At 46.7% G+C, this 17,533-nt stretch overlaps 1 protein-coding gene across 12 annotated transcripts in view; it reads right to left on the bottom strand.

Moving 5' to 3' along the window:
- Nucleotides 1-17,533, bottom strand: part of rapgef2b (Rap guanine nucleotide exchange factor 2b) — a 144,316-nt gene that overhangs the window by 2,816 nt on the left and 123,967 nt on the right. For 5 of the 12 annotated variants that reach the window (XM_031790238.1, XM_031790244.1, XM_031790245.1 and 2 more), the window contains 17 exons: nt 16,586-16,705; nt 16,163-16,366; nt 14,771-14,879; nt 13,344-13,510; nt 12,965-13,083; nt 12,103-12,260; nt 11,115-11,355; nt 10,455-10,838; nt 9,959-10,170; nt 9,554-9,677; nt 9,058-9,081; nt 7,202-7,425; nt 6,821-6,991; nt 6,379-6,528; nt 1,926-2,130; nt 1,227-1,753; nt 441-848 (listed from right to left, as the gene is read on the bottom strand). In XM_031790238.1, the coding sequence (XP_031646098.1) occupies nt 487-848; nt 1,227-1,753; nt 1,926-2,130; nt 6,379-6,528; nt 6,821-6,991; nt 7,202-7,425; nt 9,058-9,081; nt 9,554-9,677; nt 9,959-10,170; nt 10,455-10,838; nt 11,115-11,355; nt 12,103-12,260; nt 12,965-13,083; nt 13,344-13,510; nt 14,771-14,879; nt 16,163-16,366; nt 16,586-16,705 (3,501 nt within the window). In that variant the 3' untranslated portion in view covers nt 441-486. The remainder of the gene's footprint in view (nt 1-440; nt 849-1,226; nt 1,754-1,925; nt 2,131-6,378; nt 6,529-6,820; nt 6,992-7,201; nt 7,426-9,057; nt 9,082-9,553; nt 9,678-9,958; nt 10,171-10,454; nt 10,839-11,114; nt 11,356-12,102; nt 12,261-12,964; nt 13,084-13,343; nt 13,511-14,770; nt 14,880-16,162; nt 16,367-16,585; nt 16,706-17,533) is intronic. The other 7 variants (XM_020502572.2, XM_031790247.1, XM_031790242.1 and 4 more) reach the window with 6 other exon arrangements.

The raw sequence follows: 17,533 nt of genomic DNA, 5'->3' as shown, positions 1-17,533 counted from the left end.
GCATATTGGCTACAAACAGCAATGTTAAGTGCAAAAAGTGTGAAAAACACTGCCAGGGATGGAGATGCATGTGTGCAAGCATCGTCAACACAACCGTGCCCGCAGATGAATGCCATTCGACACTACTTGTGACGTGAGAGACAGTAGAGAGAGTGAGGAGCAAAATGTCGCTAATGCCTGGTGAGCTTGGTAAGCTTTGGTCCAAGTATGATGACTTCATGCACATGAGATGCCATGGTGGGTTTGTGCTAGCCTGGTCCGAGATCTGTTTGTGCTGTCTTAACATCTCCTCGATGCCAACTCCTATGGGGAATGAGCAAGATGGCACAAACAAATTTGGGACCGGACTAGGTTTGTGGTGGATATGGGGGGTAGTGGTTCAAGTCCGTGTTGTTCCTGGTGGGCATGCAGGTTATCGTTGCTATAAATCAGTCATTTACCTCAGCCTGAGGGGGACCTGCCCTGTAACCCGTACGTACACTCATCTCATGGCCTGGTTGTCTCTGGTGTTGTGTGTGCCACTGTCTTCCTCAGAGCGACTAGTTTGGGAGACAAGGACTCACCCTCCTCTTCCTCCTCAGGCTCTTCCTCCTCGCCTGGCGAGCGGGTGCGGTGGAGCCCTTGGCGCTTGGCATGTTGTTGGGCCTGGTGGTGGTGATGGGAGTCAGGCGACTGGGTGACCATGCGCGAGCGCTGCAGGGCCGTGGTGTAATCGGGCGGGCGGCGGCCGGAGTGGGCCGGGGCTAGGGGCGGCGACTGTGTCTGCCCTTCACTGAAGTCAGAGATTGTCAGGGCAGTGTAGCCCGGCGGGGTTGGAGGGGGCTCCCGGTACCGGCTCTCCTTTCGCGCTGAAGGGGGGGGGGGGGGGAAGATGGTGGAGTTAGTTGGAATTAATACTTTACGCACCTGCGCCACACACACCTCCCAGAAAACGTGTTGGCATGGAGATCTTCACGTGGACATGAGGCAGCTGACATGTACTTCGCTCCAAAGATGCATGCAAATCGTAAAACATACATATGCATACATACATATGTGAGGAAGGTTTGGTATTTTCAGAACATTCTAAAATCAGCCCTTTCACCACGAAACTGTTTATTTGTTAAGGAACAGGTATGGACACCATAACATGAAATGTTTATTTGTTGAGGAACAGGAACATTCACCTATGAGGGCAACTAAACCCATCCATCAACAGAACAGACAAGGTTCAGCGGTCAACTCACTGATAAGGCCCTTGTTTCCGGCAGTGATGGGTGATGGCGAAGGCCTTCCGTGCTGCTTGGCCTCGTCGGACCCCATCGATGTGATACTACTCGTCTCCGGGTCGGTGTTCACATCCTTCCCGCCTCGCCGTTTAATCGTGCCCGTGTCGCCCTCGGAGTCCTCGCCCCAGTACGCCGCAGAGGAAGATGAAGAGGCCGATGCCCAGCTACCTCTAGCCTGGGACGCCCACAGTCCAGCGGGGCCCCCTAGTAATGCTTCAGGCCCCCCGGGTGGGTGGACACCAATGCTCCCGCCGATGACACCCCCCGGTCCGAATGCCAGGGTCTCCCAGCTACGTCCCTGCTGCATGGTCTGGATGTTGTCATGGGAGCCCGAGGAGCAAGAGGTCCAGGAACCGCGGCCGCTATCGGCGGCGTCCAGGGAGACACGGTCCCCTTGGTCCTGGGTCAACTCCTCTGAGCTGGGGGAGGAGAGCACCATGGCGCAGGCATACAGGCCCCGGCAGTCCTGCATGGACGAGTAGGAACTGTATGGGAAGGGGATAAGAGACAAGCTACACCTTTATAATGGTTTCGCCATTCATCGACAACACAGTGGACAGGTAGAGAAATAAAGGGCTGGGATGAGAAATCTTCCGTTTTCAACTTTTGAAATTAAACTCATCGCTGTAACTGTAAATTGGCAGCATTGATTCATACCCGAGGCTGTACTGATCAGGGTCGGTCGTAGCCCTCCTCTCCAGACGCACCCCTCCAGCGTGGGGGTCTCCCACCCCTCCTGAGTGCCTGAGCCCCCTCCTCTCCTCCTGGGCCATGTCGAAGGAGGAGTTGCTGACCAGGCTGGAGCGCGACGAAATCTCGCTGTGACCCGAGTCCGAGTAGGTGTCTCCCGTTCTTGGGTAGCCTGGAGAGAGGGGGGGGGTGGTTAAAATGTACTTACTGATCAATCTACTTGTCAATGGGGTTGTGTTCAGAGGGTTGAAACATTCATAACCTCCTAGCATGGATTAACAGCAGGCATAATGAGAGAACACATAGAAAGATATGTTTCTTGTAGTGAGCCTATCTGCACCTGGAAAACAAAACGTCTAACCTCTCAAATCACCACCTTCACTCAGCACAACATTGAACGCAAAACTTTTAACACCCTCGAGTCATGATCAAAATAATATTCAAAGATCCCACTACCCACCTAGAATCACTAGCCTAAGAAAAGGATAGGAGAATACACACCAAGACCTAACTCTATAACAAACCTCAGAACGTGCTTGGGGCAGCGACCCAATCCCCCCCCCAAAAAACGAAGATCCTCACACCTTTAGCCTGGAGTCACAATGACTGATATTACAAAGAAATCCCATTCACACACATCAAGAAACCCCATCTCAGAGTCATAAATCCTATCAACTTCCTCTCCCACTTTGCGCACCAGTCATCAGAAACTGCATTAAATCACTGGGCAAACCAACCTCCAGCTACCATTCAGAAAATGAAGTGCTATTCTAAGTCCGGCGGCCGAGCGTCAAGACGGTCTCTGAAACCCATCCAATAACGAGTGCATTCGTTTTCCCCCCCGGTGGACCGAAGGGCTTCTACTGGCTTCTAAGCACATTCCACTATCAAGTGGAGTAGTGGATGTCGGTGAAGCAGCAGCAACTGAGCAACTGCCTTACTACGTGTAATACAATGAGACATAACAGCAGCAACTCAGCTACTAAGACGAGCGGGACAACACAAGCCCCCCCCCCCCCCCCTCTATATATACAGGTTCCAACCAGTTCCTCTTTGTAAGATCAACTGGGTCGTGTTCATTTTTTGCAACGGAAAACAGTTCCTTATTGGACATGTTTAGGTCCCTCCCCTGTTTCTCTTTTCTTCCATTTGGTGCCTAATGAACACGACTCTGATTTGTTGCCTAATCGAAAACGTTGCAATATTAGTCATAATTTAAGACTTGGCTGGAATTGAACAACTAATACCCTGCATGTATAAGGGGGGGGGGGGTATCATACGGGAAACTCCAGTATGTGTGTTCTAGGTCAGCAGCGTCTGTCTAGGTTTAGAGCCGGGCTTAGTTTACCTGTCTGTTTACTGGTAAAGGTAACCTTCCGGACACTTTGGCCCTTCAGTGTCCCGAGCCCTACGTGCAGCAAGGCAAAGAGACCGTCACACACAGACAGGACACAGGACAGCAACACAGTATGAAAGGGGTGAGGTAGTTGGGATGGGAGGTAGGGGCATTCCAATATGGACCAGCGTAGAACTAGGCGCTCTCTAAGAATGGCTTGGCTAAGGGATAGTTTAGTGTTGTGGTTAGGGCTTGGCGATATATCGAATTCATTTGATTAATTCGAATGTGTGTGTTTTTTTTGGGGGGGTGGTGCGATATTCTGTATCGTAAGAATCTTTTGTTTTGTTCTTTTTCGTATTCATGAGCGTTTATGTCCGCTTGTTCTCATGTTGTATATGGTCTCGTGTCTTTCGCTCCTCTGTGCACCTTTCCCATTTACACCAGAGATCTGTATAGAATGGCGTGATGCTCATGTCTCCGCCCTAAAAAACGAGAGTAGTTGTCCCAAAGGCGGGAAGGAGGGTCCAACGCTTAGGTACAAAATAAACCCAGAAAAACAGATTGGCCTTATTTTGGTCCGATTTTAGTGAGAGATTGTTTCCTCTCATCCTTTACGGTTTGCACACACACACACACCAAGCCCCTGCTACTTTCTCTCCCACCAACAGAGTTCAGAGATCACATCTTCTGATCTGACAAGCGGTTTCAACTAGTTATTTGCATTTGGAGGTTTGGTCCAACAGAATCGGTCATATGAACACAAACACATTGAGACATTATTTTTTACTGCAATAGAGAAGATAACTTTTCTAACGACACCCTTTCTATTCAAATTGTGTGCAGAGCAGACACTACTAAAACGAGAGTATCAATGAACATTGATTCTGGAAAATGAATGTTCAGTTTGTCACATTTGGGTCCCACCTACCGCTAGCAGACTGTTATGAGCCGACTAGTCTGTGTTCTATAAATGTGCAATAAGCATTTAAAAACAATTATATAAAAGGAAATAAGGAATTGGCAACTCGTTCTCATTCTGAGAAAATAAGTAGGCCACTTCATTTCAACATCCGAACAAAGTGGACAGGCTTGCATGCTGTTCAAAATAGCTCGAGACGGACAGAAGGGTGTGTTCATAACAATTAAACTGCTCAACCTTGTTAGCGAGCAAATACTGTCGATCCAAGTTGGCTAAACTTGAAACACAAAGACTAGCTGGCTAGTGCCTAGAGAGATTGTTAGTGCCTAGAGAGATTGTTAGTGCCTAGAGAGATTGTTAGTGCCTAGAGAGATTGTTAGTGCCTAGAGAGATTGTTAGTGCCTAGAGAGATTGTTAGTGCCTAGAGATTGTTAGTGCCTAGAGAGATTGTTAGTGCCTAGAGAGATTGTTAGTGCCTAGTGCCTAAAGAGATTGTTAGTGCCTAGTGCCTAAAGAGATTGTTAGTGCCTAGAGATTGTTAGTGCCTAATGCCTAGAGAGATTGTTAGTGCCTAGTGCCTAGAGAGATTGTTAGTGCCTAGAGATTGTTAGTGCCGAGAGATTGTTAGTGCCTAGAGAGATTGTTAGTGCCTAGAGAGATTGTTAGTGCCTAGAGCCTAGAGAGATTGTTAGTGCCTCGAGAGATTGTTAGTGCCTAGTGCCTAAAGAGATTGTTAGTGCCTAGTGCCTAAAGAGATTGTTAGTGCCTAGAGATTGTTAGTGCCTAATGCCTAGAGAGATTGTTAGTGCCTAGTGCCTAGAGAGATTGTTAGTGCCTAGAGATTGTTAGTGCCGAGAGATTGTTAGTGCCTAGAGAGATTGTTAGTGCCTAGAGAGATTGTTAGTGCCTAGAGCCTAGAGAGATTGTTAGTGCCTCGAGAGATTGTTAGTGCCTAGAGATTGTTAGTGCCAAGAGATTGTTAGTGCCTAGAGAGATTGTTAGTGCCTAGAGCCTAGAGAGATTGTTAGTGCCTAGAGAGATTGTTAGTGCCTAGAGAGATTGTTAGTGCCTAGAGCCTAGAGAGATTGTTAGTGCCTAGAGCCTAGAGAGATTGTTAGTGCCTAGAGCCTAGAGAGATTGTTAGTGCCTAGAGCCTAGAGAGATTGTTAGTGCCTAGAGCCTAGAGAGATTGTTAGTGCCTAGTGCCTAGAGAGATTGTTAGTGCCTAGAGCCTAGAGAGATTGTTAGTGCCTAGAGCCTAGAGAGATTGTTAGTGCCTAGAGCCTAGAGAGATTGTTAGTGCCTAGAGCCTAGAGAGATTGTTAGTGCCTAGAGCCTAGAGAGATTGTTAGTGCCTAGTGCCTAGTGCGATTGTTAGTGCCTAGAGCCTAGAGAGATTGTTAGTGCCTAGAGCCTAGAGAGATTGTTAGTGCCTAGAGCCTAGAGAGATTGTTAGTGCCTAGAGCCTAGAGAGATTGTTAGTGCCTAGAGCCTAGAGAGATTGTTAGTGCCTAGAGAGATTGTTGATGAGACCTGTGTTTATTTTTCTATAGCCTAATGCCTGCTATTAAGAAGTTAGCGCTCATTCACTAATAATGACTATGTATGATTCTAGTTAAATTTGTAACAAAAAAGGGCATTTTTTTCGCCAGATCAGTGATTATTGCAACATCAAAAAAGCAGGCTAAACTATTCTGATAAAATAATACATTATTAGTTGGTCTTATGATTGTGGAAGGCTTATATTTAGCCTAGGTATAACTTTACAAGGCCTCAATTCATTAGCTTATTGCCGACTGTTTGAGATGCAGTGTATTTGACCTTTAATTGTACGACAACGCTCATTTAGAGAACACAAAGAGAATCTAAATATATATCGCGAATCACCATCAGTTTGAAAAAAAAAACGGAGATATGATTTTTAGGTCATATTGCCCAGCCCTAATTGTGGCGTGTGTATTTTAATGTAACTCCACAAGTAAAACACAACTTTCTATTTGCATGGGTCATGTCCCATAGCCCCCAAAAACCTTGAGTAACTGTTGCTATATCAACACGACATCACAGGAGGCTGAACAAGTAGTTCCCCTCTATGACCACTAGGTGTCAGCGTGGGTTAGGGGGACTGGGCTGAGGTTGAATTGAGGGGATTATAATTTTACCCTTCCTGGGCGAGCTCTGGGGGGAGGTGGGAGGGGAGGAGAGCTGCGAGGAGGCATTAGACACCGTGTCCTCCGTCTGACGCTTGTGACGCTCGCTGGCCTCCTCCGACAGCGATAGGATCTTCTTCAACGACTGAGGGGAACTTGTGCCTTCAAAACAAAATAGCCCAAAATTAGCATTTGCTAATTAGCATTCAGCAAGGGCCAATTTCCCAGACGCAGATTAATCCTTCGAATCTCCAGCCTATATTGTCTAACTAAACTAAACTAGCTACCAACAATACAAGCAACATTGTGATCGGGTACATTTGACCTGAAACTGAAATGAATGCATTTTTCTTTGAGGAATCACAGATTGTATGGTGTCAGAAAGAAACAATGTTCTACAACGAGCATAATTGCACCAAGTATGTTTTTCCCCTCAACTTGTGCAGGTTCTTACCGAATGGTGGCAGGTCCTTGACTGGCACTTTCTTGCGGGAGGGGTAGAGGGCCACAGCGGGCACCTGAAGGGCCTGGTTGCCCTTCTGCAGCTGGCCCCTCTGCTGGCTGGCAGCCCTGGACACTACCGGAGACGTGTCTGGCCTCTTACCGCCACCAGCGTTCTTGGGCACTGAGAAAGGGTTGAAGGAGAATGTGGTGCATTAACAATCAATAATACCAGTGAGTGTTGCTGCTGAACCAAAAAATGGCCACCCGGTGTGCTGGTGTATACACAGCATGCATGTCTGCAACATTTACATGTTTTGATGGAGGGCTCACATTGCAGCTAGAGAACAAAAGTGTGTGTGTGTGTACAGCATGTACTCTATCCAGCACTTACATGTGTTGATGGAGGGCTCACACTGCAGAGAGAGGGTCTGCAGCGCCTCCTCGTTGGTCTCCAGGCTGAGGTTGGACAGGTACTGCTTGACCTTGCGGGCCATCTGGGCATCCTCGTACAGCTTCTTGGCGTTCAGGAAGGAGCTGCGCCTCACCCGCTTCTTGTGCCCGCCCGTCTGGGTGACGTCTAGCACCGCCGCGTTGGCACTGCCCTGGCTAAGAGACCTGGTCACACGCGTACACACACACACACACGCACACACGCACACACACACGCACAAACAATACACACACATAGAAATGGAGAGGGGAGAGCGAGACCACCATCAGACTATGGCCATGTGTGTGTACTAATATGTAGATGTCCTGGAAGGTAGTAGAGAGGAGGGTCGTTTGAGAGTCAAACATGCAGAGACCGAGAGGCTTTTGGAGGCATTCCTCTCAGCTCCAGAACATTCCATGCATTCTAAAGAAGAAGGGGAGGGAATGTGGGGGGGGGGGGGGGGGTCAATCAGTCAGGCAACAGGGGAGGTGTGTGTGTGTTGGGGGTTCAAATAGTGATGTAGTCTTTCTGTGGTAAACACCAAGGTAGTTGTATTGAAATGCCTGTTCAGCAGAAACTATGGTACATACTGAGTACATGCACAGTATAGTGGTATAGTACCTCCTTGGCCACTGTAACGCTGTCATGTAAAGCATGACTAGTTTGGCTGCAGGGCCTAAAATGAACTACCATACACTCAGATTTTTTTACCAGCCAAAATACTTTTGGGGCCATAATTACATTAAAAACAACAGATGACATGCTTTGTAATGTTTCTAAAACAAAAAACGTATTAGTAAGAAGTAATGTGGTATATTGCTAAATTTGATGTATTGTGACCCGAGTCTTTTAACCAAAATATCAGGGACAAAATTTTCAGCTGCCCCTTTAAGGCCTGGAGGTTACCATAGTAACGGAACGACTCACGTGGGTCTTGGAAAGCAACCTTATGAACAAACAATGTAAATAGCCAAAAAACAAGGACAAAGTCTCACTTTGTAGACTTGAGTAAATTAGAGGCGTTGCCTCCAAAAATGAATCTATCAGCACTTCACTGCCCTGCCAGTGTTGCTGTGTGAGGATTCATATTTCTTTGTGCGATTAGCAACTATGGAACAAAACAGCAGAAATATTTTGAAAACTGCCACGGCGGCCTTTTTTTTTTTTAACCCTAACTTGCACATGTCCTCATACTTGACTTTTGACTATTTTTTTTATTCGCAAATGTAATGCTTGCACTGTAGAGCCCTGCAAATTGACCACATGTCTCTGTGGCAGGTGAATAGTCATTCCTAAACCCCCCCCCCCCCCCCAATTACCTAAATCTACCCAGATTTGGCAGGTGTTAATTGTATGCCCTGTTTGTCATTGTAGCACACTACAGACTTCCATGTTGAAGAAGATATTTTCAGTATGGAGGCTGATAAATCCAAACCATGGCAAATTGATGCAAAACAAAAGTAGGCATGCCATTTTTGGTAAGTAGTCCATCTTAGCTGGGAAAACACACAAAGCAATCACTTTTGCTAGTTCATGGGATGCAAATCGCTCTCAGTTCTAACGCATAAATTGCAAAATACTTTGAGATTTCAAAAATGGTGGTGTGACCTGAAAAAAGCAAAAGTGATTTTAATTTCCATTTCTAAAGACATTTTTGCCAGAGCCAAGCAGTGTTAGAAGGGTATTCAAACCAAACAGGGTAGTAAAATCAGCACTTAAAACAAACAAACAAAGGCCTCAGAAGGAAGGGAGGGAGGGAGCGAACAAATGGAGCAAAATAAAAAAGCATGGAAAGGTCGGTCACCAAAACTTACCCTAAACTCCTCCATTTCTTCTTCCTAGAAGGGATAGCCATGAACAGTGAAGCGTGGAGGGCAAAGAGTGCACAGGGAGAGAGAGGACGAGAGAGAGAAAGAGAGGGAGACAAGCTTAAGACAGGATAGACCACAAAGAGCCACCAAGATGAGGCCCACAATAGAGAGAAAGAGACGAACATTGATAACAACCACCGACACCCGGAAGTGACATCACAGCATGGTGGACATACATAGTCACAGTCAGACAACACACTTACACATGAGCACTGTGGTTTTACGCCAACGATAAGTGGAGAGCACAGAATACAGGAGACAGCTGGGTTGCCCGGGGAAACGGCTGCTCAAGGGAGAAGCGTGGAAGCGCGGAATATTGACAATCTACACGTGAACAATCATTGACAGTGGTTTGACTGGACGTATAGGGGATGGTGAGGTGTTGTTAGTCTTCTGGGATTATATTGGGTTTTTCGGTGTTTTTTCCCCCCGATGTTACCTGGTTCTGAACATGAGCGCAGGGTCCATGTTGACGGAGGCCATGCGACCCACGTGGCGGATCTCCTTGGCGATCATCCGCAGCTTCTCAAAGTTCACCAGGCCGTCCACTTTGGAGTCGTTCCCTGGCGAAAGACGAGAGAGAGGCTGTTTGTTACAGCAGGTTGATTAAGATGCCTTGTAGGAGAGCATTGGCATACAGGGGAGTGCAACACCCAATACAAAAATGGTAGACAAATAGCCAATGTATTTATAGTGTCTTGTGAAGGTCTGTCGGCGACACACGCTGAATCTGAAGCTTTGAGAAGGGCGGGCGTTTATCTTAAGATTTGGTTCTGGGTTGCAAAAGGAATGTTTCTGAACACATTTTGTGATACAAAATGACAAAGTGTGTGTCATTGGCTACCTTCATGCAGGAAGGTGAGGTCCTTCTTGATGACGGGAAACAGGGGGATGATGGGCGGCTGGAGGTTCTGGTTGTTGAGCACGTTGCGGTACTTGGCCATGTTTCTGGACGGGTCAAACAGGTCCTGCAGGTCCCCAAACAGCTTCTCGTACTTACTGGGGAGCTTTTCCCACGTGCCCCGGAGTCTAGATACCGGGGCCAGGTTCAGACCACTGTTGGGGGAGGACCACAGACAGACAGTGAAGTTAGAAGGCTGATCATGTAGAGGGGGGGTGCTAATCTCTGGGGATTAGGGTTAGGGGCTAACTGGCTAACTCTGGGTTTAGAGGATGAAAACGTTTGCAGGCTTTTGTTCCAACACCACACAAACACAGCCGATTCAGCGTAACTGCTGGACTTTGGGTGTAAAACTCCTCAAAATCGATTTAACCCATCTACATAACAACACAACATGGTCACCTGGTCTCCTCTCGTCCTCCCTCCTCTCCCACCTCACCTGATGATAGCGAACATGGAGTTGAAGTTCTTGCACTCTCTACAATGGAGAGCAATCTTGATGAAGTGCTTGACAATCTTCATGCGCTTGAGCTGGTTGGGCTCCCTGATCACCTCCGACGCCACCCAGAAGGTCTCCTGGTTGATGACCTCCTCGAAGCGCTTGAGGCAAAACGAACCCGTCTTGGACTTGAGCTTGAACAGGTCATCGATGTACTCGGTGGGCTCGATGGCGCAGAAGAGTTCGAAGGCGCGCATGGAGAGCTGCGTGGCTACTTCCACAGTGGAGAGCTGGAGGAGGGAGATCTGGCCTTCACGAAGGAGGTCCTGGGCGTCCTCGTCTGAACAGAGGGTCTCTGTCTCCATGTTGCTCTTCAGGTAGTATCTAGAGAAGAGGGGAAGAGCAGGGAGCTCCTTTAGTATTTACAAGCAGGTGTTTCTATTGTAGATCGATCATCGGTCTCTCTTTTGTTTGTCCAGTAGAAATCTTATCAACACAAAGCACATTTTCAAAATAAGTACTTTTGTTGCTAGAGTTATTCATAGCATCACGTTGAGTCATTATTAACAAGCACCTGGTGTTGTGACTATGATGTGACTTGAGTTTAAATAGAAAAATACAAGGTTTTTCAATAATAAGGGGGGGGGGGGGATTCCTTACCTGCCACTGAGCTGTATCCTATCCGCCAGCTTGGACAGCTGCTCTGGTAGCCGCCGTTGCTTGATGACACCCTCCGGCGTGACGGACACCTCGCACAGCGAATAGGCTTCGGGCACCGCGGTCAGGGCGAACTCCCGGATGGCCTGGGCCACCACCTCCTTGGCCGTGGTGTCCTTACCAATCATGATGTATCGACTCTGTTGGTCTGCCTTGAACACTCGCAGCACCTGGTCGGACATGTCTGTGGGGGGGGGGGGGGGGGGGGGGTATAACGTAAACACAATGTTGGACAAACATTTGGGTGGAATCCTCATTTGGGATATGTAGATCACTTAATTGCATTGCAATTTTATCATGCAGTCACATAATTCATGTACCATTGTCCCCCCCCCCCACCCAAGGATATCATGGCATCCCCACCTAAATCATTTTGATGTCACCATACCACCCCGATAACAAGTGAAAACACACCAATATGCACTGAGAATGAACGGGTCAATGTAATGCTGGCTGCTTACACTCCGTCAAATGTTTACAGGAACGATTCCTTTGAACCTGTACTCCAGTCAGATTTAGGCATGCGTTACCCCATTAAAACACACCGACTTGATGCCTGCTTTTTTATCAAGACCACAGTTAAAAGTTAGTCCTTTAGAGACCAGTTTTAGAAACACCATAGGACGCTTGTAAAATGAAAAAGCAGTTAGCTGGCAAAGAAGACAAGCGTTGCCGTGGGCAGAGCAGCAGCAGCGTGATACTCACTAGTCACGACCGGGGCTGAAGGAACACAAAGAGTGTGTGTAGGAGAACGTAAATGGGTGTGTCAAACATGGATGCCAGACAACTGGCCAAGTACGTGCACGGCTAGCAATGTATATAAATGCATGCGAAATAGACGGCTTCAAGGGAGCTGAAGACAACCACGCTGTGCTTCTCATATACAGCTGTATACTAGAGGTTCAAAGGAGGCGTGTCTGTCTGTCCTCACCCGGTTGGTTGTTGAAGTCCAGGATGCGGTGGTGGGACTGCAGCAGGTCAGGGTTGCTTGACGATAGGTTGCTGCTGACAGGCAGCGAGGCCGGAATCTGCTTGGACTGCTTCAGGCCCACGATGCTGTCGTCCTGCGACTGGCCCACGCCCACATCGCTACGGAAACACGGAGGGAGGGAGGGGTTAGAAGCAGTTCCACTTTCAGAGGATAGAGGGCGATGTTTGTACAGTAAAGTAGACAAGTGTACAAAACATTAAGAATATCCTAATATTGAGTTGTGCACCCCCACCCCTCTGCCCTCGGAACAGCCTTAATTCTTCGGGGTTTGGACTGTACAAGGAGACGAAAACGTTCCACAGGGAAGCTGGCCCATGTGGACTCCAATGCTTCCCACAAATTGGCGGAAATGTCCTTTGGGTGGTGGACCATTCTTGAAACACACAGAAACTGTTTAGCGTGGAAAAACGCAGCAGCGTTGCTGTTCTTGAGACAAACCGGTGCACCTGAACACCTACTACCATACCCCGTTCAAAGGAAGTTAAATCACCCTCTGAATGGCACACATACACAAATCCAGGTCTCAAGGCTTTCAAAAATCCTTTAACCGGTCTCCATTCAACTACACGGATTGAAGTGGATTTAACAAGTGACATCAATAAGGGATGACTGCCGTCACCTGAATTCACCTGGTCAGTCTACGTCATGGAAAGAGCTCAATACATCTTCAGGAATACAACAAATGAAAACAAACCCATTTTATTCCACACTCTCCTCTTCTATTTTCTTCAACTCTCCTATTATTATTCTTCCACTCTCCTTTCCTCTCCAAATGTGACGTTAAATTTCCCCCTGCTCTTACTTGTATGGTTTTGGGGGCAGGATGCTGGTGAGCGTCTTGTCGAAGATCTTCTTGAGCTTGTTCCTTCCTCCCACCGTGTTGGCTTTGGCCTTCTTACTGGCCTTCTCCAGGCCCATCACCTGCATTAAGGAGGAGGCAGGATACCATTAGGTTAGGCTTTAGGAATGTCTTTACTGAGATCAAACCGGGGGACATATTCATTAAGGCACAATGTAGCAAAACACTTTGCAACGGAAAACGAAAACAAGCATTTGCGATTGCACAATGTCAGGTAGTCCCTTCCTTGTTTCAGTCTTTTTTCTTCCGTTTGGTACCTAATGAATCCGTGCACGATACCATACACAAAGCATTATGGGTACTGTAGTCCATAACAAACCACCTGCTCAACGTCCACCGCCAGGTCAGGGATGGAGTAGCGCGAGCCCTTCTTGATGTCCCCAATCTTGGGCAGGTGTGCCGGGGCTCCATTCTTGCGGTCCACCTCTGGCGGATCCTCGCCCTCTGCCTCGTGGTCGTGCTCCGGCCGGGCTAGTAGCTCCTTGAACACTGGGTGGATGAAAGGGCGGGAAACGGATGAGTATTTCTTACCTGCTCCTCTTCATTACTGTGTGAAACAAGGCTTAGTGATACTGTTACTTATATTATTAGTATTAGTTATTATACTGATCAAAAAATATTTAAAAAACACAACATTTTCAAAGATGAGTTACAGTTCGTATAAGGAAATCAGTCAATTTAAAGAATTTCATTAGGCCCTAATCTATGGGTTTCACATGACTGGGAATATAGACATGCATCTGTTGGTCACAGATACAGGGCGTGGATCAGAAAACCAGTCAGTATCTGGTGTGACCACCATTTGCCTAATGCAACACGACACATCTTCTTCGCATAGAGTTGATCGGGCTGTTGATTGTCGCCCGTGGAATGTTGTCCCACTCCTCTTCAATGGCTGTGCAAAGTTGCTGGATATTGGCAAGAACTGGAACACGCAGTCCATCCAGAGCATCTCAAACATACTCAATGGGTGACATGTTTGATGAGTATGCAGGCCATGGAAGATCTGGGACATTTTCAGGTTCTAGGAATTGTGTACATATCCTTTCGACATGGGGCCGTGCGTTATCATGCTGGAACCTGAGGTGACGGCGTCGTATGAATGGCACGACAATGTGCCTCGGGATCTCGTCACGGTATCTGTGTATTCAAATTCGATAAAATGCAATTGTGTTCGTTGTCCGTAGCTTATGACTACCCATACCATAACCCCACCGCCGCCATGGGGCACTCTGTTCACAACATTTACATCAGCAAACCACTCGCCCACACAATGCCTTTTACACGTACTCTGCGATTGTGAGGCCGGGTGGATGTACTGCCAAATTCTCTAAAACGACGAAGGCGGCTTACGGTAGAGTAATTAACATGACATTCTCTGGCAACAGCTCTGGTGGAAATTCCTGCAGTCAGCATGCCAATTACACACTCCCTCGAAACGCGAGACATCTGTGGCATTGTGTTGTGTGACAAAAACACATTTTAGAGTTGCTTTTTACTGTCCCCAGCACAAGGCGCACCATGCTGTTTAATCAGCATCTTGATACGCCACCTGTCAGGTGGATGGATTAGCTTGTAAAATGAGAAATGCTCACTAACAGGGATGTAAACTGATTTGTGCAAAACATTTTGAGAAAAATTAGCTTTTTGTGCGTATCATATTATGAACCATTTGTGATATGGGACCAACACTTTTTTTTATTCAGTATAGTAGTACATTCATAGTTAGTTTGCCCTCAAAATTCTCACCTAAAAGATTGGTTTTCACAGAAATGGACAAGTGCGTGTTGTTCCTCAGGATCTCATTGGCTTTGGTGAGCTGGACATTTTCAAAGTTCTGCCCATTCACCTCCAGTATCTGTTCAAAGACAAAACAAATATACCACAACATTACATACAGTAATCCTCCACATCCTCGATCCGTTTCATTCCTGCAGGAGTCAAATCCACAACTCTTGACGTAAGCACCCCATTATGAGCCACGTGAACTATTATATTACATAACACTGACACTCATCTATATCCTCCCAGGTGTTGGAAGAATCCCCCCCTTCCCATGTCCTTCTCTCTAACAGCTACACTACTTGTCCATTTCCTCTTAGCTGCTTTATGACCAGTGCTGCCTTGTCATGAGGACTTTGCATTTACACATGAGCGTGCCACCGAGCCACCTTCCATTCCTCTGGGTGCACCAGGAAGTGAACTCTGGGTGCACCATGAAGTGATCTCTGGGTGCACCAGGAAGTGATCTCTGGGTGCACCAGGAAGTGATCTCTGGGTGCACCATGAAGTGATCTTTGATCTCTCTGTGAGTGAGGGGCCTTCCTCTGCAGTCATTACCACAGTGTTGATGGCGCAAATCAGGTCGTTTCTGGGTCAGCCCTTATTAGAAGAAACACTGGTCGTAAGTTCGGCTAAGCGGTCTCGTTAATGGGCCGATGAAAAGAGTAGTGAGATTGATAAGGATATTTGAGCTCATTAGAGCAGTGTTTACCAGTCCTGGAGGACCCCAAGGGGTGCACGTTTTGGTTTTTGCCCTAGCACTACACAGCTGATGCAAATAATGAATTCATCAGCAAGCTTTGATGATTTGAATCAGCTGTGTAGTGCTAGGGCAAAAACCAAAACGTGCACCCTTTGGGGTCCGTAGGACAGAGTTTGGGGGACGCTGTGTTAAGAGTCACTCACTGTGTATATGGCAATTACATGAGACGTTGTGACAGGAGAATTGTAAGAGTAAAAATGCTTTGCAGGATGCTATGGTTCATATTTCCTTTGGGAAGCAGCTGCAAGGAAGTGTTTAAGAGTATACCTTTAAGCCAAACAGAAAGCACAGTCAAGTAGGGTTTCCAAGCTGTCATCCTGGATTTAACCTAGGCACTTTGGAACCCTTGGGGCAAAGTGGGAAAAATCAGTGCTGAGTAAACTAGTCTAGTGAATGAGCACTCATCCCTTCTACACCGTCATTGCTGTCTGATATGTAAGTGATCTTTCTGGCGCAAAGCAGAGCCATACCATCAATCAGGTGGGTGCTACACATACACTGGTAGTGGAGGAGGGAAGTTTTCCTTACTTTTTTCTTCTATGTGAAGCATTTTGAACATGTGGAAAAAAACACAAAGAACGTTCTTGTTACTTCACCTGGTCTCCTCGTTTGAGGCCGGCCTCTGCGGCCTTGCTCCCGGGCTCCACGCTGTCGATGAAGATGCGGAAGCCCTTCTCAGAGCCCCCCAGCAGGGTGAAGGCTAGCGGGGCCTCCCTCGACGGCTTGGTCAGTGTCACGAGACGCAGTTTGGCTTTAGCAGCACAGGCAATGTTTAACAGTCTAAGATGGCCGCACATTTTCTGTAAAGAAAATTGAGAATGTTTAGTATATTGCGCAATTCAGGGTTTGCATCTCAACTTTGTTACTATGTGAAAGGGGGAAAAAATATATATTTTAGCATTTATTTGTGAAACAAGAGGCTAGTGCAAGGCAAATGTTTTGACAATTTGAATGCTTGACTGAATATATAATGAAGGCAAAGGATGGTTGAACTGGATATGAAACATGCTATGCTTAACTGAGACACGGACCTCTCTCTCCAGATTGCTTTCGAACTCTTCAAGAAAGTGAGTCATTGCGGGGTCACCTTCAAAGTCATTGAAGTGATTGTTCACCCACAGCAAGACTACCCGTGTAACCTGGGGATGTAAAGAAGAAAGTTCATTTTCACTCACGGTAATAAAAAAAAATCTAATAAAGTGGGTGAGCATGGGCTTGGATTGAACGTTAGCTAGTTCGATGCATTTCCTCACACTTAGGTCTGTGTGTGGGTGCATGTAAGGATGTATTCATCTCTGTAATTCAATCTGCGTGTATGTAAGCATATGTGACTTGTTTCAGGAAACTAGGCGCATGTCGCACATCACTACTTCACAGGAGCAATATTTGAAAGTAAAAAAAATAAAAAGAAGTGTTGCCTTAATAACAAACGTGTATTCCATCTATAAATACAAATGACATTTTTAAAATACAAGCCTGGTTGGTTTAGCGATGGAAAAAGTCAGGAACCTTCCCACTGGTCATGATTGGCTGAGATAATGAATGGGCTAGACAAGCCGGGAGATGAGTTTGGATTGCTCTGCCATGTAGCACGCTTCTGTCTATAACGTGAGGACTTCAGTATGTGTTGACAGTACTTTCTACCTTGCAGTTTTTTTAAAGATATAAAGTTAGCCATCAAGAACTACAAAAGTTGTGTTATACTTTTTGCAAGAAGATTGATGCCCTGAATTTAGCAGGCGCTATCGACCGATCATGAGGAATAAGGGATGGGCTACTTTCTGCACATGCCACAGTCAGTGAGAACCAGAGTGAATTGACACAACGCTGGCCAAACAAGATGTAGCTACAAACAAAACAGAGTTAAATGGTTCCAGTCCACCGTGAAGCGTTCATCCATGTATACGGGTAAGAGTCTAGCTACATTTTACAGATCTAAGCTTCTAATTTTGTCAGAAAATCATGTT

The sequence above is a fragment of the Oncorhynchus kisutch genome, linkage group LG15, assembly GCF_002021735.2.
Source record: "Oncorhynchus kisutch isolate 150728-3 linkage group LG15, Okis_V2, whole genome shotgun sequence".
NCBI classification, from domain to species: Eukaryota; Metazoa; Chordata; class Actinopteri; order Salmoniformes; family Salmonidae; genus Oncorhynchus; species Oncorhynchus kisutch.
The sequence above is the reverse complement of the archived record's forward strand: the minus strand, read 5'-3'. Positions and strand labels throughout refer to the sequence as shown.